The sequence below is a fragment of the Paramisgurnus dabryanus genome, chromosome 1 (assembly GCF_030506205.2).
Source record: "Paramisgurnus dabryanus chromosome 1, PD_genome_1.1, whole genome shotgun sequence".
Classification (NCBI taxonomy): Eukaryota; Metazoa; Chordata; class Actinopteri; order Cypriniformes; family Cobitidae; genus Paramisgurnus; species Paramisgurnus dabryanus.
This window is the reverse complement of record NC_133337.1, coordinates 22392948-22414971: the sequence shown is the minus strand read 5'-3', so window position 1 is coordinate 22414971 and position 22024 is coordinate 22392948. Positions and strand designations below refer to the sequence as shown.

Sequence of the window (22024 nt, the reverse complement as noted above, 5' to 3'; positions counted from 1 at the left end):
CATATGCAGGTTCGTTCTTTTCAAATAATAACCGCTCCAAAGTAATAACGCATAGCCGGTACTACTTGTACGATTAAAATCGCTCCGCGCCAATAAAGATTACTGTTCGGCGAAATCTTGTGACAAACACTGGACATCCAATGAACAACGACAAGACACAGAGTGCTTACTGAGACTGAACTTGACAAAATAGAGCATGACAGCTACGAAGCCAACACACAAAAAAAATACAGAATGGGCATTAAAACTTCTCAAAGACTGGCTAAAAGAGAAAAAAATGGAGACAGACAAGTATGAAGCAGGGGATCTTAATAAGGTATTACGATCATTTTATGGATCTGTGCAAAGTTTCGCAGAAGGATAAAAATGTTAATTTAAAACAAATATGCCAATAAAATGTTTCAAATTCATATTCATGTCCAGTTTTTTTCTTATGTGGCAAGTAGCCGTTATTAGGATATTAGAATTTGCATAAAATGAAAAAGTAACGTTTTTTTATTAATTTTTTTTTAAAATGCCGTTTCGTGCGTTTCGGAGCCACACTCTTCAATTAGTCCACGACCAATTATGAACAGCAACAGAATGTTTCACATACTGTATGTTTACATTGCTAAGTGATACAGTGAATTGTTGGGTGCATCGTTCATACTGTAGCTGTGTTCATTGTAAATATCAGAATCAAGGACTAGTCTAACTGTTTTATAAAGTTGAATATGATGAACTCAGATGCATGTGACCCATTTGCAATAGGTCCAGTGCCGTCTCTAAGGTGGCCAAACTGTCAGCTTCGTCTGTATTTATCTGTTTTGTTTTGTGACTGCTGGCAATGACATATGCCATGACAGAATTTGTTTGGGTTGAAAATCATATCACATAGCAGATCATTGCCTTGCTCTCACTGCCAGAGGCATTATGCTCTGACTGAGTCCAATGGTGGATTTTCAAAACTGTGACAGAGCTTGTGAATCATATACCACAGGCTTTGTCGCTTTTGATAAGGAAAATTAACCAGCGTGCTTGCATTTCAGGAAGATTTTATTGCTTAGAGGTTTCTTTTACAGCTCAGGGGACTTCTGTTTTGTTTATAACAAAGTCATGGCTTTGTTTTAATCGTTTTTTTTTATAAATTACTTATAAAATATGATTTGATAGGCGTGACCCTGTATGTGAAATCTAAGCTAAAGTCTCATAATCAAATTATGAGATTGAGAGCATCAAAGTTAAATTTTTATTAGTTTATCATTTTTTTTCATCAGTTTTATTCCACTCTAAATTTAATCTTTGTCATGACCTTACTCGGTCAATATCAAATATCAAGGTTATATTTTTATAGTTCTTTACATTGTGATTTTTGGTAAAAGACAGCAAATAACTTTTTTTCACTTTAGCCTGGATTTCAAAGGCAGGGCCACATATTGTACAATCTTAGAAAAAAAAGTCAAATTTTGGTACCTTTTGGACAGTGTGTACTTTTTGGAAATCTGAGAAGCATAAGGCTTAAGCAGACATCTCCATTTACTCTGCTTTAAATCTCACACGAGATTCCCTTTGTGATTTTTCTTTCTGGAAAGTATGCTGTTTACAACTGACGTGGCCTGCGTCATACTGCATTTGCCCTCTGTGAATGGGAAATGTTGCTGGAGTCACCGTATCAGTACTAAAACCAAACATGTGAAGTAAGTTTCGCCACATTCCTTCCAGATAAGTAAGAAAAGCCTGAAAATGGGACTAATTACTTGCCAGGCTTTTGTTAAGGCCTAGAAAATGAAACAAGTTGTCCTGAAACAATACAGGAGGTTGATGAGCTGATGTAGAAAGAGGAAACCCTAAATCCACGAGAACGTTGTGGCGTGTGCAAAATTATCTTACTCAATCAATCACCCTTTGTCTAGACCTGCAGACAGACTAATTTTCCTCATTGGATGAAAGCACTTTACAAATTGCATACCGGACCGAGTATTCTGTGATGTTGAGATAATGCATACATCGGTCTTTTTGAAGACATAGACAAAGCTGATTGTTCTCCGCCAGCCAAGCTTTCACTAGTATCAATCACCTTTTGCGAGCATGCACCATTGCATTATGTATCGACAGGGAAGCTCTAATGTTTGCACATAAGCAAAAAACAATAGTAAAACCAGATTTTTCGTAGCATCTTTTCTGATCAGTCTGTTTATTGACAATTGTGATGGCTCAGACCCTGGCTTTCTCAGGCACTTACATTCACATTACACTTTTGGAAAAGTGATTTAAAGGGATGCATCTTACCTGTGTGTGTTACCTGATAATCAAACCATGAGAGTTGCACTGCCTACACAGCTCTCTACTAAATGAAATATAGAAAGAGAGCCTAACATTTCCCAATCTATCCCTGTCAATACAATCACACATCAGTCTGCTGTAATATATTCGCCATGTCCATTTCTCAGTTAAATCTATCCTGCTCCAGTTTCAAGTTTGGGGCCAAACTATGCATGTAAACACACATTTAGAAGGTCCTCCCATCTCAGGCCTTTTATAGGCCTTTCCCCACGCGCCAGTACCCACTCGTGAACGATGAAGTGCCAGGTCATTCGTAAGACAGACATGGCACAGATTAGCACCACTGTTTATGCACTTGCAGGGTCTTTCTCTGCTCAGGCCCTTAATTGGGCACCACGCGCTCTGGCTTCCTGCCGGTTTCAGCTGCCCATTTGGTTTTTGTCAAAGGGCCATAATGAAGAGAAATTGAGTGTGTGCGTTCACCTCTCAGCACCACATTACTTAGCCACAAGAGCCCTGAAGTTCAGAGTCTGTAGCTGAGAGTCTTCCAGGGCACAACTTGGGAGAGAAATTATAATAGATACCCACAGTCACAACAACAAGTTGTCCATGTTGTCACCTTTGACATGCATACTGTACAGTAAGTACATTTGCGATGTTCTTGTTATGCACACTTTAATCCAAAACGCAGTTATGTTCTTAGCATGTCCCAATAATTTACATCCTGCTAATCTTACCCAAGGTTTGAGAAAAGTCGGAGAGTTTATTCAAGTGTATGAGTACATGTGTAAGGGAAGAAAGGGGTGGGAATTTAAGACAATCTGAACATGTTGACGGAGGCGAAACGATCGTGCCAAACCCAACACAGTGCTGGATGCTGTTCCAGAGGCCTGACCTGCTTCCTGGCCAAACACAATACATCCAGTGTTAGAAAACACTGCATCTCATGTAATCGTGGCCTGGATGACACACAACTCAAAGGGTTAACCAAAGATGCTTCCAACTCTCTGCTTAAATGCTTAAATTTAGGAAAAGCACTTGGCAAAGAGACACAATGGGCCCTATCTTGCACCCAGAGCAATTGACTTTGTCAGTGACGCATGTATCATTTGTATTTTGCACCGGCGCACAGCGGGTTTTTCCCTCCACAGACGCACGTCGGCAAACTAGGGAATGAACTTGCGCTCCCTGGGCGGTTCAGCGCAAAAAAGGAAGCGTGTTCCGGCGCAAACCATCCCTGATGCTTTTTTGCAGTTTCAAAAAACAATTGCACCACTGACCAGAAAAAACTAGTCTTAAGTCAGTGGCGCGTTGCGCGTTGTTCATTATGCTATTTTAAGGGCGCATGCTTGACCATAATGTATAGCGTGCACAACGCGCACACACTTTTTCTAATCTACACAGATGCAACAGTTATTTTTGCAAATCATAAATTGTTACAATAAAAAATTTTAACACATGAGATAAGGGGAATCATTGTGGTGATAGTTTTTAATTATTGTGTAGCTGTGTTAAAAAAAATTCTCATGCAAATAACGATTAAAATATTTCATAAGTTTGTTGTGTGGCTGTATTACGTTTATTTTATGTAAATAATAATTAAAATGTTTTCATAAGAAACCTTAATGTATGTGAACTTGATTTGTAAGTTTACTTTGGGGTTGGACCTTGCTTGCGTTTCTTGGGTCCGATTTCAAAGCCCCCAAACCCTTTCAGCGGTGAGGGTGGACGCAGCGATGTCCTCTGCTGGCGTCAGGTGCTGTGTAGAGGCAGATCCACCTCCCGTTACACGGCGTGCCCGATTTATGCTGGCAAGCTTGGGATTCCCCCGTCTCCTGACATCATTGTAGCGCTTTCCTCTCACGCCTGTTTAACCGACGCTGATTTGGCCGGGATTTCTCCCATCCCCATAAAAAACAACTTCTCTGTCTTTGACTGCTCTTACAAGAACGTCGGTCTCCTCGGCTGTGAACCGCTCCTGGCGTGCGCCTGGTAAATCCGTCATAATAATAGCAAACCGCCATGGAACTTGCGCACTTGTGTTTAAAGGGAATGTTGGATGACGTTCTGATTGGTTTATTTGACGTTACGCCCAAACCACACCTATGAATAATGAACCTACTTCAGACCAACCCCTTATTGATTTGCGCCTGGCGCAAGAGTTATTCCTTCCGCCGGGAAAAAAGCAACAGCGCCCAAGGTCCGCCCACAAAGTCACTTGTGCTTTGCCCTTCGCACTTGCGTTTCAGATCGTTAAAATAGGGCCCCATATGTTATTGGCTGTGAGATTAATAGACCATAGACCTGGATATTGATTATCACATTTATATACAATGTGGTAGCAAATGTACACTTTGCATGCCAGTGGTAATTGTATTAAATTTAATTGTTCCTACTTTTAATGATCTAAACCCAATTTGGTAATTACCCGATTTTGGATTGCAACGGTACTGTCAGTACAATCGGGACATTCGGATTAAATTCAGTCAGATTGACAAAATTTTGTGCATGCAAAAATAGCTAGTAAAGATAAAGCAAAAACCCTAATAAATCAGAAATGTATATTTTTAGTTGAGAGGATTTCTTCAAAGCAAGATCTGTGTTTGTGGGTGATTAGTAATAGTGCATAATGCATCTGATGTAAATACACTATCTTAATGAATCAGATCTTAATCTATTAGATGGACCTTTCTTGCGTCATGCTCACTTGGGCATTTTGGGTTTTTAGAGGTAGACGCAGACTGAGTCTCTTAAAGCTGATGATTATACAGATACGAGACGCATCGTAAATGCATAGCCGTAGATGAAAAGGCCGCGCTCTTCAATGAGCACACGCAAGGCTCTGATCCGTGGGATGGGGCAGAACCCCATTAGGCTTTCAAAGTGCTGACTTTACAGCCACTAACCCCTGTTTAACAGCACATATTTGCTTATAAGGGACACCAGATAGAGATTGAGAAATACTTTTGTCTTTGTAGACAGACCTAAAGCTTCCAGTATCCAGTCAACGCTTTGAATTTATCCAAGACTAACACTTTTACAAGCTCACTTATCTCTTGAGTTTATGCCAGTGGTGTTATATGTAACTGGTCTTCTGGCAGAGTAGCTCTGAAACAGTTTGTAGACAAAAGCCGTCTACAGGCGTTTAAGTTACAATTCTAATTACCCTAGGTCTGTGATTTCATGTACCGATTCGGATGGAACTTAAAGATTACCTTGTAATATATTAGAGAGGTGGGAGTGTCTGTTTTGTATATCTGGGCGTTTCAAATCATGTTTTCTGAATGCAAGCATCACATATTTAACCTGTAAACTCCAAACTTTGAATTTTAAAATGACATTAAGAAAAACTTTAATATCATTTTTTATAGAAATGGCTGCTTAAAATAAACCCACTGAAATAAAGACTTAATAACTTTTCATGATAATAACTTTAGCCTGCATACAAATAAAGTTTCCTAACTTGACATTTACAGAGGCTAGTCATACAGTTTACTTGATTTAGCCGTCAACTAGTATTTTTTATGTCTTTGCTGGATGGCAAAAACATAAATGTGACCCTGGACCACAAAACCAGTTATAAGGGTATTTTTTTTTTTTATTGAGATGTATACATATCATCTATAAGCTGAAAAATAAGCAGAATAAATGAACCACATTGATGGGTGGTTTGTTAGGATTATACAACATTTGGGTGAGATACAAGTAAAATCTGGAATCTGTGCCAAAAAAATCTAAATCAAAATTGATTTTTGGCATGAAGAAAATTCATAAATTTCACCATTACAATGCATTGTTGGCTATTGCTACACATATACGCATGATCCTTATGACTTATGGTTTTGTGGTCGAGGGTCACAATTATCTACAGTATGGTGCACAGCAAGCGGAAAATGCATGCGTTAGAAAGATCTACCATAGTTCACGTTGACCAAAACTCATAAGAAAAGGAGATTATATTGGCAATCACAGACTGGATAGGATTTCTCAGAGGACACAGAGTTTGCCTAAAAAAAAGAAAACACATTTCTCTGGATTTTTTTAAAGTGATCGTGTGAGAAAAAACAGACTTGGCGGATTTGGACAGATTACAATCACAAACTACATCTTTAAAATGTCAATTTCTCAAACCTCCTATGTGCTAAAGCTTTTGGGAGTGAGCGTTTATATGTCATGTTCATGTTGCAGTGTCTGCAGCTGTACTGACACGTTGAAGACAAACAGGAAACTCATGTGATATGTTTGTGTCAGAAGGGATAAACCTTATATTAACAGTTTTATCTCTCACTTACTTTCTTTTTTCCCTTACTGTGCATTCACACCATCGTCGACGAGAGCGTCAAATGGCCAGAAGTCATTCATTTTCAATGAGAGCCGGCAATGAGCAATGGCGTGTCTGGGGCGTTGTGAGCGTCAGGGAGAGTTGAAATCAGTTCAACTTTATAATAGTGAGCCCAGCGGAAACCAATCGGAAGGTGGAAATGTTTGGTGGCAACTAATCGGAACGTGTAAACGTTCGGCGGCAACCAATCGGAAGGTGGAAACGTTTGACGAAAAACCAATCGGAAGGCAGAAATGTTTGACATTCTGCGGCAACCAAACAGAAGGCGTAAATGTCCGGCGGCAACCAATCGGAAGGTGGAAACGTTTGACAAAAAACCAATCGGAAGGCGGAAATGTTTGGCGGCAACCGTACGGAAGGTGGAAACATTCTGCGGCAACCAATCGGAAGGCGGAAATGTTTGCCGGCAACCAATTGGAAGGCGGAAATGTTCTGCGGCAGCCGATCGGAAGGGGGAAACATTCTGCGGCAACCAAACAGAAGGCGTAAATGTCCGGCGGCAACCAATCGGAAGGTGGAAACGTTTGACGAAAAACCAATCGGAAGGCGGAAATGTTTGGCGGCAACCAATCGGAAGGCGGAAATGTTTGCCGGCAACCAATTGGAAGGCGGAAATGTCCGGCGGCAACCAATCGGAAGGTGGAAACGTTTGACGAAAAACCAATCGGAAGGCGTAAATGTTCAGCAGCAACTGATCGGAAGGCGGAAACATTCTGCGGCAACCAATCAGAAGGCGGAAACCCATAGAAGTTTTCCGCTTGAGAGGATTCCAGAGAATGCATTCGAGCATCCACTACTCTTTTTCAATGCTCTTGCCATTCAATTGTGTGAATATACAGTTAGTTGGATTCATGTCAGAACCGGGTTAATCAATAAGAAAATAAAAATAAATCATATTTTGAATAATTAGTAGTGGTCCAGCTAGTGGTAAAATCAAGCTCTTCACCTACACTGTAAAAAGTGAAAGCTGCTTTACTTAAAAAACGTAACACCTAAAAAAAAAACGTAAACCACTATGAAAACACAGCATTCATCATGCTGATGTTTTTAGCAGGGATACATCTAAACCCAGACTAGACTGGTGTAGGCCCGAAGCAGTGCAGACTTGGCTTTAAAACTACAATCAAGACAGTCCCGACACATTGGCATGTTTGTAGTAATGAGCTTGAAGACATTTAACAAACACCACTTGGGAGGCTTTAAGTTATGACCCGGTGTGTCCACATCTGGAGGTGCTGAGGTGAGGCCGGCACAGGGACCTGATAGCAGAGTAAAACAGGAGCGCAGGCTTGTATCCTTAGCTTTTAATCAGAGTCTCTCTAGGTGTTATGAGGGATCTGTAATGAGGAGAAGATGCAGCCACAGGTGATAGCAGGGTGAGTTTATCGCATGGATATATTGTGGGACAGAGTGCTGTTTACAAGGCACACATGCTGATGTATACATCAAACACTGTAATAAGGCTGGGGGAAAGGAGGGCTGCTCTCATATAAAAATGTTTAAAATAACCTGCAGATGCATGTGCTGTAAAGAGAATGTGCTATAAACAAAATATAGAGACATCAAGGTTTTACTGAAATATCATAGTAAACATTTAAAGGGGCCGGATTATACACCATTTTTGGTATCAGAAAGCACATTTATAATGTTATTCTGTGATCGAAATTTAGTTTCACCCTAGTGACCATGTTTTAGTTTCTGACCCTCAGACTTATTTTTTGTTTTGCTACTGTGCCTTTAAGACTTTGAATTGTAGATGCCCTTTTTATTGGCTAAACTCCACATTCTACCAAAGTTCCCACTTTTGGTAATAAGGTGGAGTTTAGTCATTAAGATGTAAACATGTTTACATAAATGATTCAGGGAACAGGCTTTCCATAATACATTTTTTTAGTTTGTCATAGTACATCAAAACAAAACAAAAAAAGTTTTGTAAAAAAAATCACTCAGATGTAAGTCACTTTGGATAGAAGTGTCTGCTAAATAAATGAATACTGTATAGTAGTAACTTTTCCCATGTCTAGTTTGATTCAAAAGCTAATTTTGCTATTAAAATAAAACCACACATCACTATATTTACAATATATTACCATAATTTGGGAAGGGTCTTATAGTTCATTTGATATTTATCACTTGATTTCTATGATAGAAACTGTTATACTTAAGGGGACATACTATGAAAATGTGACTTTTCCTATGTTTGAGTGCTATAATTGGGTCCCCAATGCTTTTATCAACCTAGAAAATCAGAATAAGATCAACCCAGTTACTTAGTTTTGGTAAACCATTCTCCACAAGCATGTAAAAAATAGGTGATTGAAATGTGGCTCCACTGATGATGTCAGAAGGGGATAATACCGCCCCTTAATCTGCACTATCCAACCACGCCACTGCCATCTAGTACAGGGATCAGCTCATTTGCTAATTTGTTAAAGAACACACAAAAAAGGGCACATTTTTGCACACATCTACAAAGCGACGATTTTATCTTGCTATAATAAATTATCTATATGATATTTTGAGCTAAAACTTCACATATGTACTCTGGGGACACCAAAAATTTATTTGACATCTTAAAAAAAGTCAAATGTGAAATGTTCCTTTTAATGACTGTAAAGGCAGGCAATCTCAATTTTGTATTACTATATGAGGTTAGGTTTTGTGGCTGTTTGTCAGCCACCCATCCTTGGCTTCAGGGAATGCTTTTACCCTGTAAGGCATTGGATAGCCGTGTCTTCATGCTGTTTGTTAAAAGCAACTGGTGCCAGGATAAGCCACCTTGGTATGCAGGCTGGTGTGTAAGTGTTGATGTGAAAATACTACTCGGTGTGATTGGATATAATCTGTTCTGGTTGTGACTTTAATAGAGAAAATAAAGGAACCTGTCTGGTCTTTCTGAAAGATTTTTTTTCAATTTTTTTTTAACTGGGAGAGAAGCCCTGTTCAAAAGTTTAGGTTCACTTGACTGAAAACTTTTTCATTCTTTTACATATTCATCTTAAAATAGTTTTTTGTGGAGAAAAATATGAATGGGCCAATGACTTGGACTGAATAATGGAGAAAAGTAGCCAATACGAACCCAGAATAGATGAGAACTCCTCAATACTGTTTAAAAAGCATCCCATGATGAAACCACAAAGAGCTGACTGTGAAGAAGAATATGTTTTAATTTCCCTCCAAATTCCCTGTCGTGCCTGTTTCTGGACCCAAAAATCCTTCAGTCAGTCTTGAGTTGGACTAGACCTTTAACATTGTGAATGTGTCTGTTATTTTGACCTTAACTTTATAATCATTCACTACTGGGCTGTTGACCGCTCTCTGCTGATGTATGAATTTTTCAATGCTGGTGTTTATGTTAATGTTATTCTGTTGGGGTTTGTAGCTGGGACTAAGCCCATTGTTGTGATGGCCTCTTCCTCTGGCATGTATTAATGGCTGACCTGCCTTTCATGTTATTTTTAGGCCACAATAACTGTATTTGCAACCCAGTCTCACAGCAAGTCGTGTTATAGTAACGAAAATTTTGATTAATTTATTTGTGTATGATGACACGAATTTCCGCTGTTTTTCGTGTCTCTGGAGACGAATGTCTTTTTCGTCCTTCCCAGCACGAATTTCTATCAATGGCTGTTCGTGTCTGTGACACGACTTTCTTTATCGTGTCATTTTATATTTTGTTTTCTCATCGTTCTTTTCTATTTTTTGACCATTGTCGCTTGGGGTTAGGGTTAGAATCACTTTTTGCGACTTCCTAACCCAAATCCCAACTCTAACCCCAACTCCAGGCGAGAATAGTTTTAAAAGCGGACGAAAAACATGTAGAAATCAATGCAAAAAATTACATCCTAATGCAAACCCCTTATCTAACCCTAACCCCAAGCGACAATGATTTAAAAATAGGAAAGAACGATGAGAAAACAAAATATAAAATGACACGATAAAGAAAGTCGTGTCACAGACACGAACAGCCATTGATAGAAATTCGTGCTGGGAAGGACGAAAAAGACATTCGTCTCCAGAGACACGAAAAACAGCGGAAATTCGTGTCATCAAACACGAATAAATTAATCAAAATTTTCGTTACTATAACACGACTTGCCGTGAGACTGTGTTGGTATTTGTATTTAGGAATGTTTGTAACCAAACCGTTCATGAGCCCCATCCACTTCCATAGTATTCTTTTATCCTAGTATGTAAGTGAATGGGACTCAAGAACGGTTTGGTTACAAACATTTCTCAAAATATCTTCCTTCGTGTTCATCCGAACAAAGAAATTTATACAGCTTTGTAACAATATGAAAGTAAGAAAATACGACATAATTTTTTATTTATAAGAAAAAGGGGGGCAGACCCATGCACGTCTTCCACTCGCAACATAGAAATTGCAAAGAATACGATCGGATAAAATATAAAAAATTACTTTGACATTGATTTTTACGAGCCATACACATGCCGGAAACAAATGTGCTGCTACATCATGCTCTGAAAGCACATGTCAATTAAGTTTGTGGGCACTGAAGGCTGTTTTTTTTTGAAAAGCAAGGGATATACTTGATAATATAATTTTGCACATCGGTAAAACAACAACGATATTATGACAAACTATATATCTTGCACACCACTATGAACAAGCAGTATTGTATAGAATGAATGGAGTATTATATCCAACAGTACCAATATATTATACAGTTCGTGATTTGATCAAGTTTTGGGGTTTGATTTTGTTAGATGTAAAAGTCGGCCAATATATATGAAAGTGGCAGCACTGTTTTTGTGTGAAACTAGAAGATTTCCTGCTGTGAAGCAGGATGCAGCTTCAATTCAACGTAGTGTTGTTTCCACCCACTTCTTTTTGGGATATTGCCAGGCCACCCTCTCCAAACATGTTCTCCCCGGCAGCTGGAATTTCTTTGACGTTTTTGCTAAATGTGTGTTTATAAGTTTGGCCGTTTAAAAAAAGGATAGTTTGAATTCCATCTGTGCCGACCCCTTTGAATCTGAAACGGAGAAAATTGCTCCCACTAAAATGGATTGTTTCAATCTGTTTCCCTGCTCGTCTCCATCACGGTGGCCTCAGTGGTATCAACACTTTGATACGAAGAAGAAATGTCAACCAACAAATTGAATAGATGCTCATCTGGCTCCTCTCACTCCATCAGTTTCTAATATTAAATGTGATGTGCTCTAGAATAGAAATGTCTTCACGGAGAAGCTAGCATGGTATAATATCTTGAGATAAAAAATTTTGGTGCTTACAGTGAAAAATGAATACCATCATCGTACCACAGTTCCATTTTAAAAGTTTATCTTTGGAACCCTGGGTGAGAGCCCATGGAGGGCTTCAAAGGTTGACTGGTGAGTAGGAATCCATGACTCCAGCACTCACACACACACAGTGTTTTCTTTTCCATGCCATCGTATATGCAGAGTTGAGATAAGCATTTGTTTGTGGTTGGGACCAGGTGCGTGACTATCAGCCTCTCTGTGAATTTGTTTTGACAGGGGAGGGTCTAAAGAGGATGGAAGAGGGTCAAACTTTCTCTCTCACTTACCTTTTTTAATCTCCATCGCTCTCTCCATAATTTTTTTTCTGTTTTTTTTACGGGGTGCCGTCAGGTGCCATGCAGAGATGTTCCATGTAATCAGGAACCTCCAGGCCCATCCAAAATAGGGCACAGCCAGGAGCGCTATCCCAGTTCATGCAATGATGCATACTCATTGGCCATGTGGGGTAAGGGTCCTGGCCACAAACATTTTGTCATGTGCTCTATTAATATTAGCAACAGCCCTGGGAAATACAACTGTGGTTGTACTTGGTATTCCTTTTTGTGGAAATTTGGGATTTGTTGTTGACACAACACTTGATTATTTCAGTTGTCAAAGCCTCAGGCCTCTTGTCTTATTCAGATTCATGGATGAATGTCGTGACTAAAAGCAAATCAGCTGGAGATTTCCCAATGTACGCTTGAGTTGATCATATAATCTGAAGCCTTGCATTCATCAGTCAAGAAAAGAAGTGAAAATCTCAGCAAACGCGGCAGCAAATTTCCTTCCAGATCCTTTCGCAGAACACAGAAAGTTGACTTAATCACACGCTATGATGCTTGGCCAAGAGGTTTGAGTGTGGAGATACTGAAGAACCCAGTTCTTATTTCCTCTGTTGGCTTGCGGCATGTGGGTCCTCCGCAATTCTTCCCCAACCGAACTTCTTGAGGTTTCCCCCTTAGCCCACCCTTTTCCCCAATCCTGTTGGAATGCCCTTTTTCCCTGCCACAAGATACTCCACTGTGGATTTGGAGGCCACCTAGAAAGGAGCAACTCAAATTCAGAAAAAAGATTTCTGCTGTAAATTCAGATCTTGTCGTTAGTTCTCACTCCCTCTTCAAAAGAGTATAGCCACTGCCCAATAACATGTTTGCTGTTCAAATTGTGGTACTACAGAGGTACACACCAAAGTTTTTAACCATGACTCCCAATACAAGCCCAAGGGAGCAAACATTATCATTACCATCATCGCCCTACAGCATCAACTTTGTTATTGCTGTCATTTCCATCATCATCTTCATCATGTTTTATGATCTTTGTTACACAAGCATGTTAAGAATATATAGTCTTGTGTGGAGACATGCGGTTGAGTATCTGAACACAGCACTGGCCATGACCTGCAGAGCTCAGATGGAAGTGAACCCGAGGCTTCTCTGCAGCTGTTGACTTTGGCTACTCCCCGGCAGTGTTTCAACTCGCGTTACCGCAGTTCGTTTGGAAAACACAGGTAGTGGGAATCCCATCACTTAGCTGCACTTTCCAGAGCGTCACTTTGAGCTAAAAAATCCCAAGGCATGAAAACCGAACTGAAATACTTGAACTTTATAGCTAAAGAGAGATGTTTTTACAAGTTATGTGCAATAACCTACTTGCACTTTCTCCAGTTAGGCTCACCGTAATGCTGATAGAGATAAAATGACACAAATTCTTACAGTTTCTTCAAATAAAATTTGGTAGAATTGTTCCAAATTGAAGTTATAGCTACTGTATGAAGCCAACGCTATCTCGTGGCAATTCATATGCATTTTACAAAGTGGCTAATTTGTGTTAATTCATATATTTTTGTATTTTTGCCCTTGCCCATGTGATGTTGGGGTTAGGGGTGGGGGTTTTATGATAATTCGTAGATTTTTGCACGATTAACTTCGTACAAATTGATACGAATTAGCCAACTCGTAAAACTATGGACAAATTCTTGTGAGATCAGGCTGTTTGAAGCAAAATGCTCCATATTAACATTAAGCTAAAAATCATTTGAAAAAAGAAAAAAAAAAGAAAATTCACAGGCTTTAAATATTCAGACCAGACAAGAATATAGGCTTAGCTGTGTGAGGGTTGAGTCAATCCCATAAGGTATTAAATAAACTGTAGTTGCTTAGGTTTGACTTAAGAACTGGACATTGCTTTGGTAAAGTGTTCTGATGTGGTGGAAATCCTTGCTATTCCTCCACACATCCCTGCTCTTAAACTGAACCAGATGCGCTCTTTCCATATAAAACTTTCACTTCCTTTTAAGTTTCACACCGGGCTAACGGCTGTTAAAAACCACGGTACATGTCATATTTTGCCTACTTAATAAACTCTTTAAGACATTAAGGGCGGCTCAGTTTCACACCACAGTTGAAAATCCATGTATAATGACATTATGATTCACTGTCCTCTGTTCAGGAGAAATTATTTGTATCTTCTTTGTTATTGCCCTGATGTTTTGTTTGACAGTAGTTCGCAGTTCGGGAGCTCTGTGCCAGAACTGTCTCACTGGCACAATGAAATATTACGCAAATTGTCTGACACAAATTCTAATGTCTCTAATCTTTCCTGTGTTTCTGATTTTTTACCAGCTATTTCTAACAACAGTTGGTGAATGATAGACAAGGTAGTTTGACGGGATGCAAAAGTTAGCTGGAAAGAGTTTGGCAGCTATGAAATATAACCAGGAAACTAAACAAACAACTTCAGTGTGAATTGTTTCCGGATTAAACAGAAATCGACCTTCTCTCTATCTAACATCTATTTGTGTTGGCTGTCGCAGATATACAAACTTACTTTTAAATTCAATTTTTCACTTTCACTCCAAACTACCCCAAACATTTTTCCTGCTTTATTTGTACTCTTTCTATCATCACTATGTTCAGTTGTTCCAGCTACAGCCAGTGTGAGGTGTCAATGTCCACCTATCAGAGCTGGGTTGCAGAAAGCCTGTTTTGACAGTTGCAGTCACATTGTGACGCGCTGCTCAGGAATGTTCTTCCAGTGACAGAGGAGAAACCGGAAAGTTGGAGATGTGTGTTTTTAAGTGGAGAGAAACGCATTCAGCCATTCGGTATTCAGGCAGTGAGCAAAGCAAAGTGGTGGTTACCTTCCAGTGAGGTTCACGCCCCCATGAGCTGTTTGGTTTTGTAGTGCTGCTCTGTCAGTGGGGAAAGAGGAGGAGTGGTGAGAAAGGAGGAGGGGAGAGCCTTCTCAGTTACTGTGAGGAGCACACGCTTTCGGCAACAGAATGAGCGTGGCCACGCTTTCTCTTGCTAGCAGTGCTCTCTGAGAGACGAATCGCCCCCTCCCACCTCTTACAGCCCCTGCCAGACGTCAAGAGCAGACAGCAGACAGGGCTCTTCTCTCTCTCTCTCTCTCTCTCTCTCTCTCTCTCTCTCTCGTGTGAGAAAGCCACGAGAGACACTCCTCCACTTTTCCCCCCTTGTCTTCCCTTCTTATTCTGCTTTTGGCACTTGGAGGGACCATGCCGGTGGTTGGTGTTGCATCGAAACTCCGGCAGCCAGCAGTGGGGTCCAAACCCATCCACACTGCACTGCCCATTCTTAACCCAGGAAGGAGCAACATGGCACACGGATTGTCACCAAGGAGCTCGGAAATTAAGGGCACAGATTCTTCCATGTTGTCCTGTCAACTGTCACTCAAGACAGATATCCTGGATAGGAGGACAACTTTGGTGCCAGCTCCAAATATGACTGTGGGACGGAGTAGCAGAGAGGCAGAAGAGAGCAAGATTTGCAAGGTCAGTTTAATTGATAATGAGCTACCCGTGAACTGGACATTCATCCACTTGTGCTGTGTTTGTTTCACGTCATTTGAATTTTGAGAGCTGGTTCGCTCCACAGGTGGCTTTCGTGTTGCTTTAAGTTGTTTTGTGGTTTTTGTATGTTTGATTTGGGATTATAATTTGCCTACTGGAGCAATGCATAGTTCTTGCAGGTGCCACAGCCATAGTTGTGGACATGCCTTAATGCATGTGAATAAATGTTGATGCTTTACAGAAAACTGAATAAAGGATCTAAATTAATTTGCAGATTGTGGTTAGCTATCTTAAATCTGAGGAATACTCACACGTTGCAGTTTTATGTGTGCTGATGTCTGAGAACGGCTGTTTTATTATTACAAATTTTTGTAACTCGCGCAGCTGATACTTCCAGTTTGCGAGCGAGCTGTTGCAGCAGTTTTGTCAAGGCTATTAAGATCTCTATCTGTGAAATGAAGCATAGAGGCAGTTTTAGGGGGGTGGTTTAGGGGAGCCTCAGCCACCTGAGAAACCCTTGTGTGTAACCGAGCGGGGCAGCACACTAACTCCCTATCTCCCACATGTGGTGCTCCATTACAGATAGATGGCTGGTGTTTCTCCCCTCCGACTGCTATACTTCTCTTTTCTCAGGGTTCGCTGTATTAAAAAGGCACTTTCCAAATAACCAGTAAATGATAGACATGCACAGATCACCATAAGCACTTTCCCATACAAAACAATATGCTTGCCAAGGTTTCCGAAAGTCATTATCAAACATTTGGTCGGAAACCTGAGCACAGACAGCAGGAGGGCGGGGCACTTCAGCACGAAGGAAATAAGAATCGTTTAAAAATCCCGCCAAGCTGATTCATGTGAGGTTGCTCCGCCTGTCATTCCTGGAAAAAACAAAAACTGAAGGAAGAAGAGTTACTTTTCTGTTTAGATGTCAGCTGTTTCTGACTATTGTCTCATGTGCCGCTGAACTCGGACAAAGTTTGCAATCCCTTTCCCCCAGATCCTTAAAGGCTGGATTTTCTTGTAACCTGCAGGAAGTGCGTGTCTGCTTCAAAGCATGGTTGTGGTTGACTGCACAGGGATTCTTGTGCAGCGGTCGTGAGATTGCAGGGCACTGGGACAAAGAAAGAGGGGAAGTGTGTTTTATTATTAACTTAGTGCACTGTGACCAAGACATTGATGCCCTTTAGTGAAATAAAAAATACTACGATGCTCAATGAAAAATTGAAACTGTACTATGTTAGATTAATGCTAAATAATATTTTGATAATGCTATTGATTTAATATCATTATGTCCGTAACATAAATTTGACATTTGACTGGTCACAGGGGAACAATTATCCCTAATGTGGGCTTGTCCACTCAGGCCTCTAAACTCCTTCAAAAAGAGTTAAAGAGCCTGAGGCAGTACCTACTGTCTCTAGGACTGACAGCCTAGCTTTGGTGGGGCTAGTAAACCTGTCAAAGATTATAATGCATTGGCACGGCTGAGTAAATTCTGCAGAGGTGGTTTTGTTTATACCCAGAGCTCTCCGCAAGCCTGTTTGGACTCGCTTGTAGTCGTTCCCACAGAGGGCAGCACGTTCACCTTGTTTGGTGTTGACACAAGCTCTCTGCGGCTGCAGTTTGATTCAAATCGTGTGTCTGGACAGCAAGCGCATGACAAACTCTGCGTTCGAGGACATCAGTCAGCCGTGCAGCTGGCCGTGTTGTGATCTGCCAGTGCTGTTTATCGAGTTTCCAAACAAACAAAAGCTCCGCAGTACAAGATTTTAAAGTAAACCCATGGAACAACTTAACAGCTAATGTGAAGACAGACAGCCTGTGTGCTGGAGATCTGTGAAAGCTCTTTTAGATGTCCATAAGAGGAGTCGTCCACAGGAGCATGGATAGTTTAAAGTATGCAAGGGCCTCATCTTATGACAGTGGTAGAGACTGTAAAAAACAACATAGATCCTTCCAGTCACTTGTTTTAGAGCTGAGCACTTTCCCGTGGAAAACTGAGGAAAAATGTGCTCCGTCTGGTTGGTAAACTGATTATAGCTCAGGCTGTACACTTTATATACCTGAGAATAAGGGCAGTATGGGTGTGTGTAAGATATGTGTGTCCGTGTAAGAAAACAAATGAGCAAGTAGTAATGGTATTCAACCCATCCTGTTTACATTTATGCATTTGACAAATGCTTTTGTCCAATGCAACTTACTGTGCATTTTATCAGTATGTGTGTTTACCTGGAATCGAACCCACAACCTTTGCGCTGCAAACGTAATGCTTTACCAATTGAGACATTTTTCCCAGTTGTTTCCCAAACATACAGTATGTTCAGTAACTCTTGCACAACTTGAGTGTGATAGATGAGAATCCTGAACAGTTCTTTCATTCAGGCTGTGTCGCCCTGGGTTTCAGTGCTTTTGACTTAACAACTGATTTAAAAATGGAATGACTCCACAGGGTGTTGTTCATGGTAACACAAGCCTAAAATTAGGACATATAAACTTGAATTCTGTTCTTGTTCAATGAGAACACATCCATAATGTGTGTAGCTTAGCAAACAAAACACGTCTGTTGCAATACGGCCAAGAATAATTTCTCAAAAAACACAAGATGTTATATCTATTGTATTTATTTCATTATTTTATACTTATTTGACTGCTGAGTGCATGGTCATGGAGGGGGGGTATTTTACTCTGTGCGCTAACATTCATTTTAGATAAATGATTGCAATATCCTATCTCACGGGGACACAGGTCTTCCGCAATGGCAAATGTTTTATTTACTTTGCAATCTTTCATTTTTCTTTACTGCGCTTCCTTGTTAAATAAACGTTTTTGTGATAAGCATATGTGAAATCCCCCTGACAGGGATGGGACTGCTATAATTACCTCTTTTATTTTTGTTCACAATATAACAAGGAAATTCAGTCTCTCTCAAACTCAAGCTTAGCCCATATGCCAAACTGTATAGTTTAGCTGTGTCTTAATGGAGCAAATCACAGTGATTTGACCTAGAAAATATGGATTATCTTGCCATGGGTTGTCTACATACACTTGTCATCTACGGGCATCAACTAACACATCCATACTTACCTGTATCCTCACTCTCACTGAATGTAATAGAGCTGTAGAACAGAAAAGTTCCACAGGGCTCTGTCCTCAGCCCGTTCAAGTTTTGTCTGAGATTAAGATGTCAGGAAATGTAAACAGGCCACTGATGGCTCACACTGTGCTAGATGGGAAGCACAGGGGAATATTCAGAGTACAAGGAAACAGTGTAAGCGTTTCCCAGCAGAAGAGGTGCTGTCAGTGGTGAAACACTGGAACCTAAGGTGGGGAGGGGGTTCTTAAGTCTGTGCATGCTCCAGCCATGGGTGGTCTGGCGTGCTGCACTCCTTATCTGGAAGAGTGCACGATACTGAAGACAAGTGATGACGTTCCTATTAGACATCCAGAGATGGAGACTTAAAGCTTGAGACATTCGACAGTGTGTCTCACATGGAAACAAACTACTCAACGGCCCACCCTGTGGATTTATGGCATAAATGGAAAATAACTCATTTTACTAAATGTTTTACTAGATAAAATCAGTCATATCCCCCCACACTGTGCAGTTCATCTACTGGGTCCTATTTGTCATTCGGTTTAATGAAACTTTCGGGCTTCCAAGTTAAACTAAGCAAGATATTTCATCCAAACCCCTACATTTTGAATGTAATGCTCACCTTTTCAGTCAAATCCTAATGAATGAAATCAAGTCCTATTCTAGTTTGTTGTTTGTTATGTTGAATATTGTATAATCCTTTGAAAATTATGAATGGCCTATTATGTTGACTTGCATGTTTTGACATCTCATTATAAAACAGAGCTTGTGTCATAAACAGACTGCACATTTATATGTAACCTCATTGGAAGTCGAATCAGGCTATTGGTAAAACAGGAAGAAAAATAACGTTAGAAAAATTTTTTGGAATCTAAACCAAAGATTTTGCCAGCTATCCTGTTTTTTTACAAGGTTAATCCATCCAGAGACCAGGAACACTTTGTGCACAGCTCAACTCCACAGAAAAAAAAAACATCTAATAACATTTAATGAGCTGGCAGATGTCATTTTCCTTCCCTTGTTTCGGTTGAGGGCTTTATCTCCAGTATTATGACGTGAGCGAGCACCCCTGTCACATCTAAATTTCCTGAGTGGTTTGTTGATGTGACACTGCAATTGTTTTTGTACGTTGAAGCCCATCAACAGAAATTACCCACATACAGAACCGCACACCATATCCACAAACCTAGTCCCTCCAGGGAATTTGCTAGTTCAAAGGTATGGCCGTTAAATGATCAAAGGGAGCGACAGACGTACTGTAGTTGTACACTACCACATGTTTGTTGTGTGCAGCCATAAAAAAACGGACAGAGTGAGGAAACACAGACATGATTTTTTTTCTATCCTGGATAGACTTTCCATTGTTTTTATACTTAATTTTTTTTTTTATTATATAATATTTTACAGTACACTATTAGAAGATGTTTTATGTGTAGAGGTGAGCGGGTTTAATTTTAACACAGTTACATTACATATGTATACAGGGCCAAGCAATCTGTTCTTTTGCTCTTTTTCTTTTACTGTCAGGATTATTTCCTGTGAATTTGTGAAAAGTTTTGATGTGTTTTGATTAAGATATTGAACAAAAAGTCTTTTAGAGGCATGGATTTCTTCATCTTATGTTTTTTTTCTGAGTTGGGTGTGGAATTCACCAAATCCAACCTAACCCTAACCCTAACCCTAACACGGTGTTACAATCAGAGCCGGCGCCAGACCATAACTAACAGGGGGGCAATCGGCTTCCAACGGGGGGCACGCAATAGCAACAATAACTTGCAAAAAGACATTAAAACAACAAATACAGCAAGCAGACACTCATACAACTGTTACAGACTGTCAGCTCATTTCCCGTATAAAGTGCAAAAGACTACAAACTATGCGCAAAACTATTGAACTTCGACCGCGGCGTGAGCGCAAGCTGAGCTCGACGCAACAACTCGACGCAACAACAAACCGCCCTCGCGCGGCGCAAGCCATTGAAATGAATGGGTTTCATAGCGCAGCCCACAACGCGTCCTATCTAATAAAGCCGCTTTACCATAATCATGTCGTAATGCTGTTAACGGTCTATATAGCCATACTTCACATTTAAGCTTACGTAATTTAAAACAACGCTAACTTACCTTTGAAAAAGCTGAAGACGGCGTGTAAGAACATTAAACTTCCTTAAAACAGTGTCCTGTAGATTTGTAAATTCCACCTCAACCTCTAATCTCTGAGTTTGAGCCAGTCTGTGTTTGCATGAAGATGAAGCAGGCGGTGCTGGTTCGTTCTAAATGTTCTAATATCCATATTTTACACGATCCATAAAATGCCGCGAAAAAACACGTTGCTAGTATAAAGTCACAAATATGCTAAAGACATAAGACGGGTGAGACGCGGCAATACATCCAATCAGAGAAACTGGTCTATTTTAATTAAAGAAAACATATATCAACTATATTTTCCTCATTTGATTACATTACAAGTCATGAAACATTCAATGTTTAATTTATTTTAATTATTCTTGATATATATTAAAGTAATAAAAAACTTTGTAGGGGGGGCACAACAACTTGTTCGGGGGGGGGGGGCACTGCCCGCGAATGCCCCCCCTTGACGCCGGCCCTGGTTACAATTAAGCTTTTGGTATATGATAATAATGAAATGAAAACAATGTAAATACTATTAATCAAAATGATAACTGTTAATGCAATATCAGGGAAAATAATTATGATTAAATGATTTAACAATTAAATGATGGAGTCAAAGCCAAAAAGTTTTACTTTGCTCTTTGCTCTTCCCCATCCCAGCTGTCACCGGGGCAGTACCCTATGAAAATATCCTAATATGTATTACTGGGTACATATACATTTGATACGAGTATGTACCTTTAAGATACTAAAATTAACTCTTTAGATGCAAAGCTGTACATTTTGGTACAGTTGGGGCAGTTGGGGTACATATTTTGACAATTAATTTAAATAAAATTTTGTTTAAAAAATAAAGACGGATCATAACAGAACAACATTATTTTGTATCACTGCACCAAAGTAAAAAAATACTACAGGAAAGATATTGATTGGCTCAGTTGAAATGTCACAGCAGGTCACATGCAGCCACTTGCATGCACTGTGAAAAAAATGCAGCGTAAAGTTACAACAACTTGGCTTTGCAAGTCAATTTAACCTTCTATTTTAAGTTTTGACCTGTTATAAGCTGACATATATGTTGATTTGACAAAAATGCTGCTTTTTTACAGTGTGTGTCT

The 22024-nt window shown here is 39.9% G+C and overlaps 1 protein-coding gene across 6 annotated transcripts in view; it reads left to right on the top strand.

Annotated features, from left to right (window-relative positions):
* The first annotated feature begins 15151 nt into the window (after nt 1-15151).
* The window catches only part of nav3 (neuron navigator 3), a 183575-nt gene continuing 176702 nt past the window's right edge, over nt 15152-22024 (top strand). For all 6 annotated transcript variants that reach the window (XM_065268611.1, XM_065268612.1, XM_065268609.1 and 3 more), the window contains exon 1: nt 15152-15662. In XM_065268611.1, the coding sequence (XP_065124683.1) occupies nt 15387-15662 (276 nt within the window). In that variant the 5' untranslated portion in view covers nt 15152-15386. The remainder of the gene's footprint in view (nt 15663-22024) is intronic.